We start from the raw sequence: 21,488 nt of genomic DNA on the forward strand, positions 1-21,488 counted from the left end.
ACCGCCCAGTTCCACTGTTCCACCACGGGCAGGGTCTTCCACTATCCCAGGTTGCTCCAAGACCCTTGGACACTTCCAGGGGCATCCACAGCTCCTCCGGGCCACCTCGCGCTCCTCACAGGGCAGGATGTCTCCCTCCCATCCCGATTAACCCTTCCCTCGCTCCCTTCCCAGCCATCACTCCATGTCCTTGCCCGAGCCCCTCTCCTCCAGCCGCGCAGTTGCGCGGGTCGGGAGCGGCGGCGGCGATGCGGTCGCGGCGCGGTGGCGGTGCGGTGGCTGCAGCCGCGCGGTGCCGGTGCCGGGGCCGGTTCCGAGCGCATCTCCCGGCTCGGGGCGGGCGGAGGGTCCGCGGGGAGCGGCGGCGGCGGGGCCGGGGCGGGGCGGGGGGCGGGCCCGGGCGGTGGCGGCGGCGGCGGCGGGGCTGGGGCGGCTCAGAGCGCCCGGCTCCGCTCGCCTCCCGCTCCTGCGCCTGGCTCCGGCCGGCATGGCCGCTCCGCCGCGCCGCCGGGCCGCCGCTCCACCCCCGCCGCTGCCGCCGGTGCTGCCGCCGGTGCTGCTGCTGCTGCTGCTGCTGCTGCTGCCGCCGCCCGCCGTGCTGCTCGGCGGCGGGCCCGGCGCCGCGGCGTCGCGGGAGCCCCCCGGCCCCTGCCGGGTGAAGACGGTGACGGTGTCCACGCTGCCGGTGCTCCGCGAGAACGACATCAGCTGGAGCGGCGCCCCGCCGCCCGCCGCCGCCGCCGCCGCCGAGTCCCGCCTGCTGCTCTTCGTCCGCAGCGAGCTGCCCGGCCGCGTCGCCGTGCAGGACGATCTGGACAACACCGAGCTGCCCTTCTTTACCCTCGGTAGGCGCCCCAGCCGCTTCCCGCCCCGTCCCGTCCCGCATCCCGCCCCGCCATCCCGGAGCATCCCCGAAGCATCCGACACCCGGCGAGCCGGCTCCGTGTCCGCCCTCCCCGCTCTCCGCGGGCAGCTCGATGTGTTTTGGGGCTTTCTAACCCTGCCCCTGTGCTGCATCCTGGTTTTTTGGGTTTATTATTTTTTTTTTCCTGCCTTTCCTGGCGGGGAGGGATTTTTTAGCAGGGCCTGAGGCTGGCGGCGCTGGCAGCCCCGGGAGGAGCGGAGCATTCCCCGGGAGGAGGAGAGCAACCCCGCGCAGGCTGCGAGTGATGGGGGCTGCCTCGTGTGCTCCAAGTTGAGCTCGGAGCCCTGAGGAGGTGCCGCTGAGCCTGGCAGAGCGGGAGGGGATGTTTTTTGTTGTGTTTTTTTCTTAGCCAGAGCCTGGTTTTATAAATGCTCCGTGTTAATTCTCGAGGCTCGCTCTGGCTTCACGCTCAACTCCAGCGCCCGGGTCTGTGCGAACGCTGCAGACTTTGCTCCGCTCTCAGCTTTGTGGGGAGGGGGATGGGAATAGAAATAATTCGGTGGTCGTGCTTGGGTCCTGATGCCGGATCCTGTTGTCTCGGGTGGCGTGCCCGAGATGCCTCTTGTCACTTTTTACCCATTTCTGTGCCGTAATCAGCCAGTCCCCCGGGAGAACTGCTCCGAATGTCACCTGGGCAGTGCAGTGTTTACTCTGCCAGGTCATCCAAGGGTTTTGGTTGATCTTTGCTTTATCCATCAGCTGTCCTGGTTTTCGGCATCCAAACCTAGGATAATCTGAGTAGCTGCTTAACTCGGGTCTCAGGTATCTCTTGACACACGGGATTGTGACTTCAAGCACATCTCTGTGTGTGTCTCAGGTGTGTCGAGGTGTGCCCATGTCCAGGCTCACTGGGGACAGCTGACCCCAAGTCTCTTTCTATGTTTCATGGAGTGATTGCCTTTCACTGGGTGCAATGAGCAGGGGTAGGAAATACCTGTCTGTGTCCCCCTTTCTTGTCATTTTACCTTGTGTGAAGCTTTGCTGTAGCAAAAGCCCTAATAAATAAGTTGGTGGTACTTCCTGAGGCTCTCGGGCTCCAGCTTTGCAGTTTCCTTAGACACGGTTGGTCAACTGCAAAAATCCGAAACAGACCAGATACTCTGTTTCCACTAACAAAAGTGACAAATCAAAGGTTTGATGCAGCAGGAATGACGTTTACCATACCGTGGTTAAAAGTAACAAGAAGTTTCATGGTTCGCTGAGTTAATTTTCAGATTAGAGTACAGTTTCTTCAGGGACTGGGTGTGAATTGCGCACTGATCTAAATATATCAGATAGCAGAGAAACCCCTCTGTGTGAGCTTAGATAATAGCTCAAGTTGAAGGAGAGAAATTTGTCTTGATAGATCAGAGGCGCAATCTTGTATAGCAAATCCTATTTCTGTGAGTGCCTGCCAGTAAAGAGACCATGCCTTCATCTAAAAATTTCTTTTACTTGCCTGGCATATTGGTTATGTGTGCACTCATGAATATGAAGGATGTCTTGTGCAAATCTGTGGGGATTTTCCTGCCCCTTCATGAACGGAAGACCCCAAAAAGATCCCCTCCTGTTCCCTTGGACTCACAGGAGTCAGGCAGATTGGGAGAAAAACGGAGGCTGTGCCCATGGTGGGATGGCTTCATCATGGTCCTGGAATTAATCAGTCTGTTGCCTCCAGAGAAGGTAAAACACTTGTCCTTCCCCAAGGTCTAGCTCATGAATTGCCGTGGATGTTCTGGTATTTGAAATTTGTTGCATTTCTCCCCATCTCCTGGTGTGGCAACTGTCTCGCTCGCAGTTAACTCTTCTCTGGGTGAGGGCTGTGCAGGATTTCTGATGGCTGGTTTTCCTAGAGCAGGAATTAAGGCTGTAGTTTTCTGTGGTGTTTTCTTTACCCCCTCTCCATCCTTTCCTAACTTCTTTGATGGTTGGGAAGCGGAGAGCATCAGCTGCTGCCTCGTAATGGGCTCTTGGAGGTGAAAATCACGTTACATGCGGGAGGGCTTGGGAGAGAGGTGGGGACAGAGATTCTCTTTGGCAGAATCTTTGCAGGTCCTTATCTTTAGCTGATTTCTGATGATTGTGTCCCTCTGTGCGTGTTGCTGGACATGTTGAGTGGCTGTCTGGGCATGAGCTCAGGAGGACACGTAAGAGCTGACGTCCTGCCGGCTGCAAATGTGTTGAGGACTCCTGAATGTCTTGGAGTGCAGGATCTTGCTGTGAGCAGAGATCACTTTCTGGCCTCAGCGGGGTAAGGATGGGGCAGGATGACCTCCTAAAGCACATAACTCAGGACAGCCAGCCCAACTGGCATCCTGGAGGGGTTTTTGAAAGGAAAAAAAAGATTAAAAATAGAAAAGGAAGCATAAAGCTGGCAGAGCTGAGACATGGTGCTGATGCTACTGATTCTGAAGTGAAATAAGTTGAGAAAAAAAATTGAGGCCACTCTGTTCTGCAGGGCTCAAAAGTCTCTCCAGGCCAGGAGGAGGGAAAGAAAATGTTGCTTTTCTTGGTGGCAATGAGTTTAAGCAGCAAGGACTGTACTCCTGGGTCTGCTCAGCAAGTCCCAGCGCTGCAGTGCTTCCTGAGCTGCTCCTCACTCCTTGGCATTTGAAGGAGGCTGGGTGATCTGTAGCTAAGGGATGGCAGGTGCCAGAGCCTTGGCTGCAGTGGTGTGAAACTCAAAGTCATGGAACCATGTAGGTTGGGAAATATCTTTAAGATCTGTAAACCTAACACTGCCAAGTCCACCACTAAACCATGTCCTGAAGTGCCACATCCTCCAGGCAGATGCCCTGAATTGGTGGCTGGTACAAAGCACGTGGAGTGCTCCGTGTCCCTTTTCTTTAAAAGATTCCTCCTTCTAGGGAGGAAACAACTTTATCTGTTGCCTGACTATATGAAATTAAATTCTCTGAAGTGCATAAAGCGAGAGCTTCCAGTGTAGCATCCCTGCCTGCGGGGCTGCCTGGTCTGCAGGAGCCACTGCATGGCTGAGACAGAGGAGAAACCAGCATTAGGAAACATCCACACAGCTCAGCTGGGCCCGTGGCATGCTGGCAATATCAGGAGCAGCAGCATCAGCAGCAGCAGCAGCTACTCGTGGAAGGCAGGAGCCCACTAGGGGGTGGTGGGTACCCGGGGATGCTCTACAGCAGCTCCTGCTTTGTGTGTGCCCACAGGGTACCAGGGATGCTGCACAGCAGATCCTCTCTGTGTGCCCACAGGGTACAAGGATGCTGTACAGGAGGGTACCAGGGATGCTCCAGGGATGCTGCACAGCATCTCCTGTTCTGTGTGCCCACAGGGTACCAGGGATTCTCCACAGCCTCTCCTCTCTCTGTGGCCACAGGGTACCAGGGATGCTCCACAACATCTCCTCTCTGTGTGCCCCGGAGGGTACCAGGGATGCTGCACAGGAGGGTACCAGGGATGCTGCACAGGAGGGTACCAGGGATGCTCCACAGCATCTCCTCTCTGTGTGCCCAGGAGATGCTCCACATGAGGGTACCAGGGACATTCCACAGGATACCAGGGATGCTCCTGCAGCTCCTCTCTCTGTACCCACAGGGTACCAGAGATGCTCCACAGGAGGGTACCTGGGGATGCTCCATTCTCTCCCTGTGTGCCCATGTGGCCATTTCAGGATGCTGGACAGCACCTCCAGCTCTTGGTGCCTCAGTGGGCACCCGGCACCTGCAGGAAGGTGGGGAGCTCAGGCTGGGGGTGGTTTCATTCTCTCCCAACAAAGATAGGAAACTTTGTGCATCCCTCCTGGGCTGCAGTGGGGAGCTGCTGCAGAAACACCCACCCTGTGGTCGGTGTCCCTCCTGCAGTGGGGTGTCACAGCTTCTGTGTTTCCTACGCCTGGGTTTATTTTTTCCCCGCTGCGTTGGAGAGCAGAAGGATGCTTCTCCCACTACCCCCCAGTTACGTTACTATAAAATTACTCAGCAAAGCCCAGTGGTGGCAGGAAATGACAAATGTAGGTGCCACCAGTGCATTATGAATTGCTGTGCCTCCCCTTTCCTGAAAAAGCATCCTGCCCTTTCCTTAACCTTGGATACTACTGATGCTGTGTGGCTTTTTCCCCCCTTCTCTAATTCTCCTAGAGTTACCCTGCTGCAAACAGAGCAGCCTATCACTGACTTTATCCTTGCCCAGTGAGGTCTCTGTGAGGTGTGGATCCTGATTCAATCAGCAGCCATGTGTTCCCTGCAGAAGCTGCTCCACCACGGCGTAGCCTGCTCTGAGTGCAATCCAGGGAATGAGGCAGTTTGCTTCCGAGCTAATTTGGATGAGCTCTGTCTATGTGTGAGCAGCTTTATATAGAGGAGAGAGAAGGGAAGAGGCAGGCAGAGCAATTTTCACCACTGCTCTTACCCTGTAGTGGCTTACATAAGAACAGTTTACTACACACTTCTCATAAATGGCTTTAATGGATGCTGTTTGAGTGTCTGCAGTGCTTCACGAGGCTTTGTTTTGGTGGCTGTCACAAAGCAGGCTCGTGTGGCTGCATTCCTGGTGTCCCCCTGTGGCCCCTGTGTGTGGCTGATTGATGGTTGTCCCGTACTCTTCTGGCTCATGTGTTCAGTGCCACTTTTATCTTCTATCTCAACTCTTCCCAAAGTCATCTTGTAACTTGCACCTCTCCTCTGTAGGGTTGGAGTGTTGAGTCTTGAAGGAACACCTGGATGTGGCACTCAGGGCTCTGGGCTGGATGGTAGGGATCAGTCAGGGCTGGACTCAATTATTTTGGAGGCCTTTTCCACCCTTAATCATTCTGAGTTTCTATTAATACATTAAAATAATGGAAAGCACTCAGTTCCCTATGGGCTGATTGCATTTATTGCTGTTCCTAGAATGGCTTCAGCAGGGTTTTGCCATTTTGGTCACCAACTCCTGTTTGTGCAGAGCAGATGGGGAGGCTGAAGGGTCACCTGGGGAGCCTGGGTGTGACTGCAGCTTGCTGATGCTGCTGTTCAGAAATGCCCTTCCCTGCTTTGGGCTGGCCTCTGGGGTCTGGAGCAGCACTGTGTGGGTGCCCAGTGTGCAACCCCACCATCAGGCCTTGGCATCTAAACGTGGGGTCATCCCTGCAGGAAAGCAAAGTCTGGTTTCTGCACTTCCCTTTGCATTTACTGCCTCGTGCTAGGCTTGAGATGCCTGGAGTATCAGCTCAGAGGCTGGGTTAAGTGTTGGTTTTTTTTGTTTTGTTTTGTTTTTTTTTTCTTTTTTTTTTTTTTCCCTGTTTATATTGTTTCTCTTCCCCAGCTAATCCAATGGCTAAAGGATCATATCTTCCACCCCAAAAGCCTCAGTGAGATGGTGTGGTGAGGATGTGACACGTTGGTGGCACCCTGGGACAGGGGCAGGTGCAGATCTGGCAGTGGGGCTGCTCCCCTTTTCCTCCATTCCTATCCACAGCTGGGTGTGCTCTGGGGTCTGGGCAGGTCCCTGGTGGTGGGGGCTGCCTGGGGAGGGTGCAGGAAAGAGGAAAACCTTCTGGTAGTGATTTCTTCCCCTCCTTGTATTGCTGTTTGATTACTCCAGCTTTCCGAGATGTTGGATTTTATAGTCGGGAAGAGGAAGGAGAGCCCAGCTCAGGGTGGAGTTGTACTGAGAGGTAGATATGGAGGTTTGCAAGCACTATAACCCCCAGCAAGGCTGTAGGCAAAAAATACCCAGAAAAATGGGTCAGTCCTGGGGCCATCCATTCCCTCCCCAAAGGCAAGGTCGAGCATGGCTTGTCCAGCACAGCGGGGTGAGCACTTGACAGGGATTTTTCTTCATCTCAGGCATTTTCTGGGCTGATTATCCCAGTTAAAGCTGGGAATGTGTAGCTGAGTGCAGGCTGTGCTCGGGGAGCTGCTGCTTTCCACGAGTACCCGCGTTGACCAGCTAGTGGCAACAGAAGATTAACTATGGATGGAGAGAGGAGCTGGCGCTGCAGCTGAGCTGCCACGGGGGGAGGCTGGAGGCTGGGGATCCCCCCTGCTCCCCCTTCCTCCCAGCTGATTCTCCATGATGTGCCAGAGGCTTTTGTTGCTCTTTTTCAGGAGGAAATAACGAGCTTTTATTCAGAATTATGCAGAGAGCTTGCAGTCCCCCGTGGGGAATGGGGTGGTGAGTGACCTCCAGGTGCCACCACGCAGGTGGATGTTGCCTCCCAAACTTGCTGCCTGTTCCCTCCTAAGCCCTAAACGTGAGAATCTCAGCTGTGTGATGGGTGAGCCTTTGTGCTGCCTCGGTGACACGGTGCTGATGTGTGGTGTTGGCTGGCTGTGAGCAGGGCTGAGCCCTGGGGCTTTCCTGGTGTGACAGGAGCTCAGGCACAGGGACAGGCTGGGACCACAGAGAACAGATTGATGCCATGTGTGGGAATGATGAGGTATTGATCTCATGCTCCTTTAACACCTCTGCAGGTGCAGGTGGCTTGAGAAACACCTGCCATCACACCAAAATGGCATGTGGAGTGTGGGGCAGCTGGGGTTGGAGCTGAAAGAAAAGATGTCTGGATTGATGCCTTTCATGACCTGAAATATCCACAGTGCCCAAGTGTCCTCCTCCTGCAGCAAGCATTTGAAATGGAGGGTGATGGACCTTGTCCTGTGCTCCCATGGCTCCTGCTCCACCTGTGGGTGTGTGATGGCATCGAGCGGAGATGGCTCTGGTGCATAACCAGCTCCTGGTGTGACAGGAGCTCAGGCACAGGGACAGGCTGGGACCACAGAGAACAGATTGATGCCATGTGTGGGAATGATGAGGTATTGATCTCATGCTCCTTTAACACCTCTGCAGGTGCAGGTGGCTTGAGAAACACCTGCCATCACACCAAAATGGCATGTGGAGTGTGGGGCAGCTGGGGTTGGAGCTGAAAGAAAAGATGTCTGGATTGATGCCTTTCATGACCTGAAATATCCACAGTGCCCAAGTGTCCTCCTCCTGCAGCAAGCATTTGAAATGGAGGGTGATGGACCTTGTCCTGTGCTCCCATGGCTCCTGCTCCACCTGTGGGTGTGTGATGGCATCGAGCGGAGATGGCTCTGGTGCATAACCAGCTCCTGGTGTGACAGGAGCTCAGGCACAGGACAGGCTGGGACCACGGAGAGCAGATTGATGCCACGTGTGGGAATGATGAGGTATTGATCTCATGCTTCTTTAACACCTCTGCAGGTGCAGGTGGCTTGAGAAACACCTGCCATCACACCAAAATGATGTGTAGAGTGTGGGGCAGGCTGGGGTTGGAGCTGAAAGAAAAGATGATGTCTGGATTGATGCCTTTCACCATGGGAAATATCCACAGTGCCCAAGTGCCCTCCTCCTGCAGCAAGCATTTGAAATGAAGGATGATGAACCTGTGCTCCCATGCTGCTCCCCAGCCCTGCCCCACCTGTGGGTGTGTGATGGCATCGAGCAGGGACGGCTCTGGTGCATAACCAGCTTAAGAATGGGGCCACTTAAAAGAATTGAATGCTTGTGCTGCTGCTCGGGTCTCAGCTAATGCAGTTAAGGTTTCCAGTGTCCAGACAGCATGGAGACACTTAATGGTATTGAAGAAGCAGAATGGCATGCACAGGGGACGAGCAGGGATCTTGGCTGCCTGCATCTGCACTGGCTGGGAGAGGCTTTCTGGTTGTCTCCTGGGAAGGGGGAGAGTGGGGAAAAACATCACAGAGTTGTGGCCCATTGTCCCTTTGGGTGTCTTTTCCATTTGCCCTGGGAGAAGCAATGCTCTTGAGTGCTTCCAGTGTCCTGCTGCAGGTCAGGGGCAAGAAGGGATTCCCTGCAGGGGGAGGCTGGGCTGTGGCTGCTTGTGAGAAGATGGGGCAGACAAGATTTGGAGCCAGGGCTCTGTCTGTGGGGAGGGGGCAGAAGCACCAGTTCCCTCTATTCCATGTTCTCTGCCCCCCACCACTTGGCACTCCTTTCTCTGTGCTTTCACCTCTCCTGCCTCAGTGCAAGACAAAGTCTGTAGGAAACCTCGACTGGCTTTGAAAGCAGCAGCAAAAGGGTAGAAATTTTCCATTAGCAGCATCAGCAGTATAAGAGATTTTTTCCCAGTCACCTGGTAACTGCTGTATTTAGGAAGATTACTGAGCTGATGGTGCTGCTCCCAGGCATATGCAAGGCACTGATCCTGTTAGGGGAGGGAGGCAAGGGCTGCTCACACACAGGGAGAGGTGGGCTGCTAAAGGTCAGCTGTGCAGGGAGAGCCCCTCCTGTGCTCCTCCATCTGCTCCCCCAGAGCAGGGCAATGGCACAGAGGGGGCACTGCCAGCTGCACCCAGGGGCTGCAGAGGGGCAGGGAGGGGGGCACAGCAGGGCTGGGCAGGAACATCCTCCAGTGGAGGAGGGAATCGGGCTCCAGCCTGATTTGGGGCCAGCCTCGGGGTTTGGTGCATGGTGCCTTTCTTTTTGTGTGTGCTCACTGTAGAGGTGAGCCCACCCTCCCATGGCTCCAGGTCTGTATAACCGGGTACAGACCGTTCTGGGGACCCCAGCCATCACCAAGCTGTGCTGGTGCCTTTGAGGCTTTGATTCTTTCTCGATTTTTCCCTCCCTTTTCTCTCTCCAGGGCAGCAGGGTGGCCTTGCCTGTGATGCCTGCCCTGTGTGAGCTGGGCTCCCTGGCCACTCCTGGCTGCCCAGGCATTGCCCAACATCAGCTGGCATTCCCAGCTGTGCCTGGGGCTGTCCAAGGCCATTCACAGCCTGGATCCTCCCCTCTTTGCTCTCTATGGTTCTTAAGCAATGTCCTTCCAGGCAGCACACACATCCCTAACCTGTGGGATCAAGTGACAGACTATCAGAGCTGGCAACAGCACAGGAATGTTTGTGTTGCCTCAAGCCAAGTGCTCAGTATCATCAGCCTCCTGCTGCAGTGCTGCTGTGCTGGGAGCATGGGGTGGTGCTCCTGGGATGGGGAACAGGGGTGGTCTGTGTGTGTGTGAGCAGGGAAGGGGGCTGGAGGAGAGTGTGTGTGTTCCTGCAGCCCTGGGCCAGGATCTGCTGCTGGCCAGAAAAGCCTCTCCCTCAGCTCACTCTTGCTGTGGATGTTGCTTTTGATACCAGAGGACCTGATGAGGTAAAAGCTGGTGCCACCGACCTGGTGAATTCCTGGTGCAGGCGCCTCCAGAGCAAGCTCTGCTCTTCCAGGCAGGTTCCCACCCAGATGGGTTTCCTGGCATGATGGGGCTCCCATGGCAGGTGCTGCTGTCCCCACCTCAGTCTTTTTGCTCAACCCTGCCTTGCCTGGGCTGCTCCATGGGGTGAAGGGTGATGGAAGCCCTTTACCTTGGCTGTCACCTTTGTGGTGGGTTCAGCTTGGGTGAGGGCCCTGGAGAGCTTTGGGGCCTTATTGGGACATCCTGATATGTCCCTTTTCCTTCTCCCCCGTCACATTTCTTCCATGTCCTTTCAACCTCCTATCTGTTTAAATTACAGAGGTCTAAACTCTTTTCTCCTGCCCTGCCCAGGGAATTCCTCCCCACCTTCTTGTTGCTGTCACACTCCTTGTTCCTCTGCCTGTAATATCCTGGGAGATCTGGCCAGAGAGAGGTGCCCAGACAGAGCAAGGTGTTGGGCAGGTGATCCAAAAGGATCTGTGTTCTCCACACTCCCTTCCACGCCATCCAAACTGGGCAGCCCACGGTCAAGCTGTGTCCACAGCAAACTTCTCCCATTATCTTCTGTCTGGAGCAGATGTTCAGGGTGGGCAGCTCGGGGTATTCAAGGGGATTTCAGTGCTGGGTGCCACTTAATTAGGGTTGGCTCAATTGATGGGCCCTCCTGGCCCTTACTGGGGGTGGCTTGGGGCAGAAGTCTCTGAAGAAGGTCCAGCAGGAAAGGAGGGATTCTGCAGAGGAGCCAGTGACAGCAGTGGCATTTTGGGAAGCTGACAGGTATATTTGGGAGTCAGACATGCTGCAGGCTGAGAGCACATCCAGCAGAGGTGACGTTGGCCTTATCTGTGCAGGCTGCTGGCAGGGCGGTGGCTGCTGCTGCTGCTGCTTTCCCATCGGGGGCTTTGGCATTTTTCCTCCCCCTCAGAGGGGAGGGAGGGCTGCAGGGGTGTGCATTTGTCACCTGAAGAGCCCCCGGGCTTGGGCTGAACTTTGTGTTCCAGCAATAAAACCGTGCTAGGAAATGTGTGCTGTAACAAAGCCCACGGATATAATACATCCGTATCATACTGTACCTTTCATCTTGAAGGATTCCCAAGGAGCTTTACAAACTCGGTGCGCTGCAGCCTGCCAGGGTGACTGAATGTTATCAGGAGCGGCGGCAGCCTAATCTCTGTGGTAGTATTTCCCCCCCCTTGCAGGGGGAACTTTATGAAGCCTGGTCTCAGAGTAGCGCTGTGATGGTGTTTTCCTCTAAGCCCGAGTTTCTCAGGAGAAGCAGGCAAGCCCGTGTAGCTGTTTGTTATGCAAAACCACCAAAGAAATATTTTTTCCTGGGGCAGTAGGAGTGGGTGGGAATTACTTTCACACAGCTTCAACAGCTTTGCATCTTGACAGAAGAGGCATTCGCAGGGGAATGTGCCCTCCGTGCAGCCCCAGAGAGGGGAGGATAAAGTTTAAACGCTTGAGGAATTGCTTCTGGGCATTAGCAGGGTGGTAGGGTTCAGCTGACAGGGCAGCTCTTGGGAGGGAAACTCTCAATGACTGCCTGAAATACTTGCTGTGTGAGTCTCTTGTCACCTAATACTCCCTCCTGTCTCTGCAGTCAGTCCTGGAGCCAGCTCATGGCTCAGCTCCAAATCCTGCAGCCTTTGGTAACATCTGTCTGAGGGGTGGGAGCAGGGAAAGGTGATGCCTGCATCACCCTGCTGCTCTCCACTTCCAGCTGGGAGTATTTTCATTGTTCCTGACTTACCTGGAGCTGTGGGAGGCATCTGAAGGTGCTGCCAATGGTGGCAGAGCCTAAAAATCAAAGCTGAATGCAGGACCAGGGGCCCAAGTGGAGCTGTTGTAAGAGGCATATGCTTGAGGCACGGCGGGTAGCTGGAATCTATTTTGGTTTGGAGTGGTGCATATTTAGCCTGTTTTGTTTAGCAGTTTGTTTATGGGATGTATTTTCCCATTCTGTTGTAGCTCCCCAAATGTGTGCTATAAACAAAGTGTAAAATCAAAAGCAGCTTCTACGTGCTCCCATCAAGTGCATCACAGGGTGTGCGGTGCCTGCCAGCCTCAGGTCCCCTCTTCAGGAGGAGAAAATACACCAGTTAGGGAGGTTGTGCTGTCAGGTCTGAGTATGGGAATTGCTGTGGGCGCTGCTGGCATGGAGCAGGGATGTCTCAGGAGCTCACCAGCCCTTTTTGTCCATGTGCTTTTGCTCCAAACCTTCCCAGGTTCATCCACAAGTAGTGCAGGTGTTGGCTCCTGCTGCTCCTTTAGCTTTGCTTGTTTCCCTGAGCCCCATTGAGGTCATAAGGAATGGGATGTGCTGTTGCCAGCACCATTCACAGATGCTGGACATTAAGAATCTTCAAAACTGATCGAGTTTCAAGCAGGCATTAGAGGTTTGTGGCTGTCCTTACTGTAGCCATTGCAGTCACATCCCTTGTACTGGATGGTCCAGGTCCCCTCTTCATGAGGAGAAAACACCACTGAGGGGCTGATTCTGTCAGGTCTGAGGACGGGAATTGCTGTGGGCGCTGCTGGCACAGAGCAGGGATGTCTCAGGAGCTCACCAGCCCTTTTGTCCATTTGTTCTTGCTCCAAACCTTCCCAGGTTCATCCCCAAGGAGTGCAGGTATTGGCTCCTGCTGCTCCTTTTAGCTGTGCTTGCTTCCCACCATTGAGGAGGTTCCTCAGGCCACAAGGAGTGGGATGTGCTGTTCTCAGCATCATTCACAGATGCTGGATGTTAAGAACCTTCAAAATTGTGGGCACTGCTGGCATGGAGCAGGGATGTCTCAGGAGCTCACCAGCCCTTTTGTCCATTTGTTCTTGCTCCAAACCTTCCCAGGTTCATCTCCAAGGAGTGCAGATGTTGGCTCCTGCTGCTCCTTTAGCTTTGCTTGCTTCCCTGAGCCCCATTGAGGTGATTCCTCAGGGCACAAGCAATGGGATGTGTTGTTGCCAGCGCCATTCACAGATGCTGGGCATTAAGAACCTTCAGAATTGATTGAGTTTCAAACAGGCATTAGAGGTTTGTGGCTGTCCTTACTGTAGCCATTGCTGTCACATCCCTTGTACTGGTTCCACAGCCATGTGTTCCTTGCTTTAATTTCCCTGAGCATGATCAGAAAGGCTGGAAGCACATTTCATCAAACACCAGCAGCCTTGCCTTTTAACACAATCCAAGGAGCCAGAGCTGCTGGAAGACACAAACTCCATCACATTGCTTTACATCTCCCAGCCCTTGCTGATCCCTCTGCTGGTGTTTGCTGCTCCCCCAGACCAGCAGTGCCATTGTCCCCTCTGTGTTCCTGGCTGAGGAAATCCATTATCAGGGGAATGGCAGCTGGGAGGGAGGTCGGGGATGCTGCCTGTAGGGGCTGCTCACAGCCAGCTCGGGGTCTTGCTGGAGCAGCAGTGAGCACACCAGACACGCTTGCTCCTCGTGTTACTCGATTTTATTCTGCTTTTGGAGAATTTTGGAGGATTTTATTCTGCCTTTGCTGCTTGGCTGACAAGCTGTTCTTTAACGTGCCGTGGCCCAGAGGTGTGTGGGGACAGGGACAGGAGCTGGGATTTGGGCAGGATGGAGGCTGTGGGAGAGAACAAAAGGAACACTGGATGTCTAACAGTAGATATGATTTTAAATGCTTTAACAAGGATATAATGACATAGAAATAGGGATGATAATAATGAACCTTTTTAGTTTTAGTTGGTTACACTGATAAAACGACATTTTTTTTTTTTTTCAGAATACATACAGAAACTTGTCACACAAATACAGTTCACCAAGAAATCTCTATTCTAAATATAAAAAAAAAAGTTACAAAAGTAATATAGATAATGGATTGCATTCAGATCCTTATTTTTGCTTACCTGATTGTAATGCTGTATGAAGGAATTACACTAATTAAAACTAATTTCAGGACTGATGGACAGCCAGTTGCCCTTTAAATTTTACATTTAAAGCTCTTTTAAAACAGGAATTTGGGCATTTTTTTTCCTTTTTTTTCTTCTTTTTTAATTTTTTCCCCCCAAAATACAAAATGATGTGTTTCTATCACAGAAAATTCTGTGCTTCATATAATACATGGCCTGTTTATCTGGTAGTTGGAGATCTACAGGGGGGGGATGCTGCTGGTCTCAAGGATTCTGCCAAGCTCAGATTTTACTCCCCAGGAGTGCTGCCTGAAATCCTGTGTGCTGCCCAAAACTGTGTGTGCTGAAGGAAGCATCCTCTTCTGCCTGGGCTTGCTTTTTAAAGACTGTTGTAAAACCTTTTCCTTCCCTGGTGATGAAGGGTTTTACAGCATGTTGCAATGAGCCACTTAAAAGCAAAACAGGAGGGAAAAAATCCTGTTTGCAACACTCCTCCTGCCTGAGCTGCCGTGCTGTGAGATATGGGGTGGTTGTAGGGGATGCTGCAGGAGAGCTGAGCCTTGTGAGAGCCTGTTCCTTCCTGAACAATCCATTGGTGTTTCTCCTGTGGCATCTCCCAGCTGCATTTCCTCCCCAAAATCATGTTTCCCACTGCTCAAAGGCTTCTCTGGTTTGAGATGTGCTTTAAGTCATGTAAAGGCAAATTTTATTAGGCTGTGGTTTCAAAGCTTTTCTCCAGCAGAAATGGTGCACATTTATCTGTGTATACCTTACCCACAGCTGCAGGTCTGTGGTCACCTCCTGGGAAGGGCATTCCAAACCCTCTTAGCTCTTCATGACCCTGTTCTGGCAGCAGAGGGGTTTGGGTTGGGAATGAAGGTGATATTTTTGCCGTGGCTCAAAAAGCAAAGGCATTTCAGTGGATTCTGGGCCGTGGGTTTTAATCGCTGCTTGTTTTGATCATCTCTCTACTAAACTGCTCTGGATGTGCCTAAGGGCAAACAAGCAGGTGTTAATGTTGATATTCTGCTCATTTTTTTTTTTGCTGTTGTTGGGTGGGGGAAAGAGCTTAGATTGTAGGAGAGCTGTTGGTTGGAATGGTGCTGCTCTCAGCCGCGGTACCAGGGCAGGTGAGACCTGGTGAGAGGAGACCAGGGCAGGACCTGGCTGGGAACAGGATGAGCCTTGAACTGGCTGCCAATAGCTCTGCAGCTTCTCCAGGCTCTCCTTCTTCCAGCTCTGCAAATATTTGCAGCAATTAGGAGGCTGCCCAGGGGTGTTTTTATTCCTGGCATGAACTGAAATAGAGGGAAAGGTTGGGCTGGTGGAGTGGTCTCACAGTGGGCAGCATGATTTACCTTGTCCAGCAATCTCTGCTGTGGTGGCAGAGGGTGAGGAACAGGACACAGGTCTCTGGAGCATCCCTAGAGCTGTTCCTCACCATGCTGTGCCCCCAAGAGCTGGGATTTGGGCAGGAGGGTTGGGCTGGGAGAATGGTCTCACAGTGGGCAGAATGATCTAGATTGTCCAGCAGTCTCTGCTGTGGTGGCAGAGGGTGAGGAACAGGACACAGGTCTCTGAAACATCCCTAGAGATGTTCTTTACCATGCTGTGCCCCCAAGAGCTGGGATTTGGCTGGGAGAGAAGCTCCAGGAGCCGGAGATGCTGCAGCCTCAGGGATGCTGCTGGTTTTGGCTGCTCCTGCTGCAATAAAGCCTGTCTTGACTCAGCTGAAAGGGTCCCACAGCAGCTCTGAGCAGCTCCTGCATCCCCCCCTGCATCTCCCTAGCACTGGGAAATCCCTCTGCTCCCTGGGATGCTGCACAGGGGATGCAGTGAGGGATGAAGGATGTTTTTCTTTGAGGTCTGAGGGATGAGCCGAGTGCTGACCAGGGGCTGGCACAGAGGGAAGGATGCTTCTGTTAATTAGCAGGAGATGAAAGGAAAACTTGTCTTTATTCAAACAGCAGCTTGTTCCAGTTTCATCGCAGTCCCTCAGTTCTGAGCTTTAAAGTTTGGTGAATGTGTGAACAATAAGTTTGGGAAGATGTTTTGAAGCCAGAATGGCAGCATTGTTATGAAAATGCTGAAGGGGAGTTGTGACACTGTTCTGAAGATGAAAGTATTTTTACAATCTTAAACTGACACATTTCTGAAAGAAAAAAGAAAAGAGAAAGTTAGTTTTCATGAAAGACAGCTCTCAACAAGACTTTGCCTGGCCACAATAAAATGTGGCTGTCCCTGAAGGCACTTTGAGGTGCTGCTGGTGTCCAGCATGGTGGGGTGGTTTTTATTGGTGTTACTGGTGTGTGTTGGGCATGGTGGGACCTGCACAGCCCTGATGGAGGGAGCAGTGAGTGTGTCCTGCTCTCCAGGCACTGATGGACCAACAGAGCAGCAGGAGGAGGGCACAAAGATGAGGATGAAGCATGGACACCTGCCAATCCCATCCTTGCTGCTCCAGCCATGCCCTCACCACTTCTGACCCCACAGCACTCACTGCACTTCGGAGCTGCTCTGTAAAAACAGATTTTCCACATGTTTAGCAAGCATCTGTTAATGGCTTAGCCAAACATCACCCTGTTAGTGCAGAGTGGAGGGGAGGCTGGAGCTGCCCGTGCCTGGCAGCAGCTCTGGGCTGCTTCTGCCCTCAGCTGTGCCACAGGACGTGCCAGTCTGTGCTGTTCCAGCTCACCCATGGCACTGGAGGAGCTGGGCTGGGGGTGGAGGCTGGCATGGCACACTGCTGGCACCACAGGGGATGGCTTGGGGTGTCTGGGGACGTGCAGCAGCTTGGGCTGCATCCAGTGACTGGCTGCCCATCCCACTGCTGCATCCTGCCAGCTGGAGCTGCAGCCCCAGCATCACCCATCTCCCTCTCGCTGCTGCCTGAGCTGAGCAACATCCTGGAATCACAGAGTGGCCTGAGTGAAGGGACTTAAATATCATCTCTTCCCAATCCCCCTGTCTCGGAGTTTGGTTGTTAATTGCTGCCCCGAGATGTGCAGGGTGTCTCTGTTTCGGCCCGCATGTCCAAAGAACAAGTCCGAGCTCTTCAGTCTTTGGTCTTGAAGTTGTTTATTAATTCTTGTCTATAAAATTTTCTTTCTGCCCAGCCGAGATCTGCTCAGCAGGGCAGCCACAGGCACTCTGTGTTGTCCTTTTATACTACAAACTACCTATAACATATTTACACTTAATTCCCAATACCCATCACCTGTGTTAGACAGTGCACTTCTACTCTAAACCAATCCCAAAGTGCCAACATCACTGCAGAAAATGGAGAACAAGAAGAAGAAGAGGAAAGGCTGGACACACCCAAGTTCCTCCATTTTGTCCCCAAAACCCCCATACCAAAAATCCTAAAATCTACATTTTCACCCTGTGATCATTTTATTATTATACTATTTAAACTTCTGTGACATTCATGTCCTCATACAAAGCTGGTAACTTGCTCCAGGGGTCAAAATCAAATCCCCAGGTGTTCTGGGCTGCGTGCCAGGGTCTCTGAGCCCCCAGCGGGGTCCTGGGCAACTCTGGACACCCAGAGGGATGCACTGAGTTCTGACAACCCTGCCCATGGATGTGCACACCAGAAGGTGTCCAAGGTGTAAGGCAGCAGTTCTGAGCCCCCTCCCCTTTGCCAGCTGCCTGCAGTTCCCCTTGTCAGGGTTAGCAAATGACAACCTTGGTCCCACACTGGCCGCTTATTCTTAGGATTTTCTCTTCCATGAGCATCTGAATGCACCAGCTTGTTCTGATGGTTCTTTTTCATTCCTGCAAAGCTCTAGATTCCATTACAGTGCCTTGGACACCCTGGGGCCTCTGAGTGGGTGCCCTGTAATTAAAAGCAATCTATTGCCATGACTGAGGGGGCTGTGTGAGCTACGGGGCCGTGAGCCGTGCTCTCCTGCAGCAAAGCTGTCAGGCAGTTCCTTCCTCAGAAAAGAGACACCAAAAATTCCTCTTCCGCCCCCAACTTTGTCTTCCTGCCAGCCCTGGATTCCAGGTTTATTTCAGGGTCTTTTCTTTTGGGCTTGGGTAGGTGCAGAGCATGTATTTTTTGCCATGTGAGTCTGACAAGCCCTTGGGGAGGATGAGTGGGTGTCTTGAAGTGTAAGGGAGAAACTTGGCAAGTGTTTCAGCTCCAGGATCTCTTTTTGCATTTTTGGCTGCATCTCCTTTTTAATCCTGCTGCTCTTAAACTTTTCTGAACCAGCAGAGTCAGGCCTGGCAGCACTGCCATCCAGGAATATCTCTGCTGCCATTCCTGGAAGGTCAGGTCACAGGGACTGCCTGGCTTGGGGCTTCTCCCAGCGGTGCCAGTTCTGGATTTCCCCTGCCCAGCACTCCCAAATCTGTGGATGAGGATGGTCTTTCCTCCTCTGCATCACAGAGAGGGGTCCTCTGCTTGTGGATGTGGGCAGGAAGGTGCCTGGAGCTGGATGTGTGCTCCATTCCTGGGTGATTCCCAGAAGAAGATGCTCTCCTGAGCCTCTTGGGGTGATGTATTTCTTGTTGTGCCTTGTTCTGTGCTCCCAGCTTGGTTCCTGGCCTTGGCTATGGGATTTGGGATCTGATTATCAGGAGGTGAAAGCAATCACTAAACTGTGCTGGAGGCTGGGGAAAGAGCTTTGTGACCATGTTCACAGGGGTCTGAGGATGAGGGAAGAGATGAGGATCTGACTCCATGTTTCAAAAGGCTTGATTTATTATTTTATGATATATATTATATTAAAACTGTACTAAAAGAATAGAAGAAAGGATTTCATCAGAAGGCTAGCTAAGAATAGCAAAAGAAAGAATGATAACAAAAGCTTGTGTCTCAGACTCTCCATCCGAGCCAGCTCACTTTGATTGGCTTTTAATTAGAAACAACCAGCATGGGCAAATTAAAGATGCACCTGTTGCATTCCACAGCAGCAGATAATCAATGTTCACATGTTGTTCCTGAGGCCTGTCAGCTTCTCAGGAGGAAGAATCCTAAGGAAAGGATTTTCCATAAAAGATGTCTGTGACAGAGCTTCCCTGCAAGGTCTTTCCTGAGCTGCAGTTAAAGGAAACATCTGGGGGGGTGTGAATTCATCTGATGCAAAATCCAGCACTTCTGGGTCCTTCTGGCATTCTCCTCTTGGCTTTGCTGTTTCCTCATGAAATGCCTTTGGCAGACTGAGCACAGCTCCTGCTCCTCTTTCTTACCCTCTGTTTGCAGGAGCCTGCAGGGCTCCCCTTGGCATTACTGAGGTGAAATTCCCATGTGGAGGTGGGAGGGAGGGACAAAGCCTCCTGGCTCCCTTCCTGCCACTGGGGGTGCAGAGAGGGCTGAGGAAAGGAGATCAGGGCAAGTGCAGAGCCAGAAGTGAAAGAAATGGGTGAGTGGGCCTGACAGACCAGGATCTGCTGCTTCTCTGAGCTGGGGAAGCTTCTTGCTCCATCCAGCAGCTCTTTGCACACTCAGCAGGCAGCTGAGGGACGGTGGCATGTGGCTGTCTCTGCCCATGGCTGTGACACACTGTCCCGTGAGGAGATGGGCTTTTCTCTCTGCTTCAATGAGCTAAAAATGTTCTGTGTGTGGTTGGAAGCTCCCCCACGTGCGCCCACATCTCCTGATCTCTGTGACACACTGACAGCTCCTCTAATGAGGCAGCCAAGGAGGTAACCTTAGCAACTCCATGCTGCTCAGATACCCCTGGAGATGGTGTGTGTGGTGTTCAAATGGCCTCTCACAGGACAGGAGAGCTGGGGATGCCTGCACACCATCCTCCCTCCCCATGGCTGGTGGTGCCTGCCATGGACAACAAGAGCTGGCACAGGTGGAGGCACCAATGTCCCTTCACTGCTTGCTCTGTTCTTATTGATGGGAATTCCACCTGCCACAGCTTTGGGGAGAGCTACTGGTGCAGTACTGGGAGGGAACTGGGGCAGGAGAAGCTGCTGAGCCTATTGCTGCACTGTTGTAGCCTGTGCTGCAGGCCCTGGGGCCTTGCACTGCATCAGGACGAGCTTTGGACCTGCAGAGAGCAGGAACCTGTCCTCCAGGAGCATCAGGAACCTGTCCTCCAGGAGCATCAGGAACCTGTTCTCCAGGAGCCCATGCTCTTGGATAGTTCCTCTCTTTATTTTGCAGCTGGAGGGAGCTGAGGGCCTGGCATCAGAGCAGTGCTGGGGTTTGGAGGGTGGTTGTGTGTGAGCTGAGAGCATGGCTGTGCCACAGCATCCCTGTCCCTCATCTTCCTCCCCATCTCCACCTCTCATCTTCCTCTCCATCCCTCACACTCATCCCCATCTCTCATCTTCCTCCTCATCCCTCATCCTCCTCTCCACCCCTCATTTTCCTCTCCATCCCTCATACTCCTCCCATACCTCATCCTCCTCCCCATCACTCATCTTCCTCCCCATCCCTCATCTTCTTCCTCATCCCTCATCTTCTTCCTCATCCCTCATCTTCCTCCCTATCCCTCACCCTCCCATTCCACCTGACCTGCAGCTCCCTCTTGCCCCGTGGGCTCTGGAAGGGGCCCTGGCTACTCAAACCAGTGCTCAGAAACGCTTTTTTTATAGCAGCTGGGAGCGAGCCAGGGCAAAAATGAGCTGAGGCCGCTGAAGGCAGATAAGCTGAGACGTAAACTGTGATTTTCTGCCCTGTGAGCCCTATGCATGGATTTCATCTTTTAATGGAAGTGCAGTAAATAAAAGCCATTTTCACAATAAGCCGAGCAACAGGTCATAAGCGTCTGAGGCACTGAAATTGATAGAAGCGAGCTAAGCGTAACAAATCTCCCAAAATTGCACAGACTCCACTTGTATCTAGTCCCTTCCTGCATCTCACCAATTATAGCAAATGGCAATTATTTCTGAGCCAGAGCTTTCTCTGAATAAAACCTCAGTCCAACTGTAGATGCTTTATCTTCTTTTCAAATAGATTTGTACCGGAGGAAAAAGCCCCAGTGGGGAGAAATCCCATTTGAAGGGGTTTTCCCTTGCAGTGTGTCCACAGACAGTGCATGGTGGTCATGCATGGAGGAGTAAATTTGACCAATCCTTACTTTGCTGGCTCTGGCTGAGAGGGGGATTTGGGGACATGTCAGGCATTTTTCCTGTTGGTTGTGTCTCTGTTAGGATGAATTTGGGCTGGGGATGTGCTGCCATCAGGGGTTGGCATGCTCACTCCTGGGGTGCTCCTGTGTGAGGGTGTTCACATGGGTCCAAGGATGGGGGAAGAGATGAGCATCTGACTCCATGTTTCAGAAGGCTTGATTTATTATTTTATGATATATATTACATTAAAACTATACTAAAAGAATAGAAGGATTTCCTCAGAAGGTTAGCTAAGAATAGAATAGCAAAGAATGATAACAAAGGTTTGTGACTCGGGCTCTGTGTCCAAGCCAGCTGACTGTGTTGGCCATTAATTAGAAACATCCAACATGGGCCAATCACAGATGTACCTGTTGCATTCCACAGCAGCAGATAACCATTGTTTACATTTTGTTCCTGAGGCCTCCCAGCTTCTCAAGAGGAAAAATCCTAAGGAAAGGATTTTTCATAAAAGTTGTCTGTGACACTCCTGTGGATGCA

At 52.5% G+C, this 21,488-nt stretch overlaps 1 protein-coding gene across 1 annotated transcript in view; it reads left to right on the forward strand.

Annotated features, from left to right (window-relative positions):
* Positions 1-487: 487 nt before the first annotated feature.
* Positions 488-21,488, forward strand: part of ASTN2 (astrotactin 2) — a 358,985-nt gene continuing 337,984 nt past the window's right edge. Inside the window, exon 1 of the mRNA XM_058818098.1 lies at positions 488-845. Within this exon, the coding sequence (XP_058674081.1) occupies positions 488-845 (358 nt within the window). The remainder of the gene's footprint in view (positions 846-21,488) is intronic.

Source organism: Ammospiza caudacuta, chromosome 21, assembly GCF_027887145.1.
Source record: "Ammospiza caudacuta isolate bAmmCau1 chromosome 21, bAmmCau1.pri, whole genome shotgun sequence".
NCBI lineage: Eukaryota > Metazoa > Chordata > Aves > Passeriformes > Passerellidae > Ammospiza > Ammospiza caudacuta.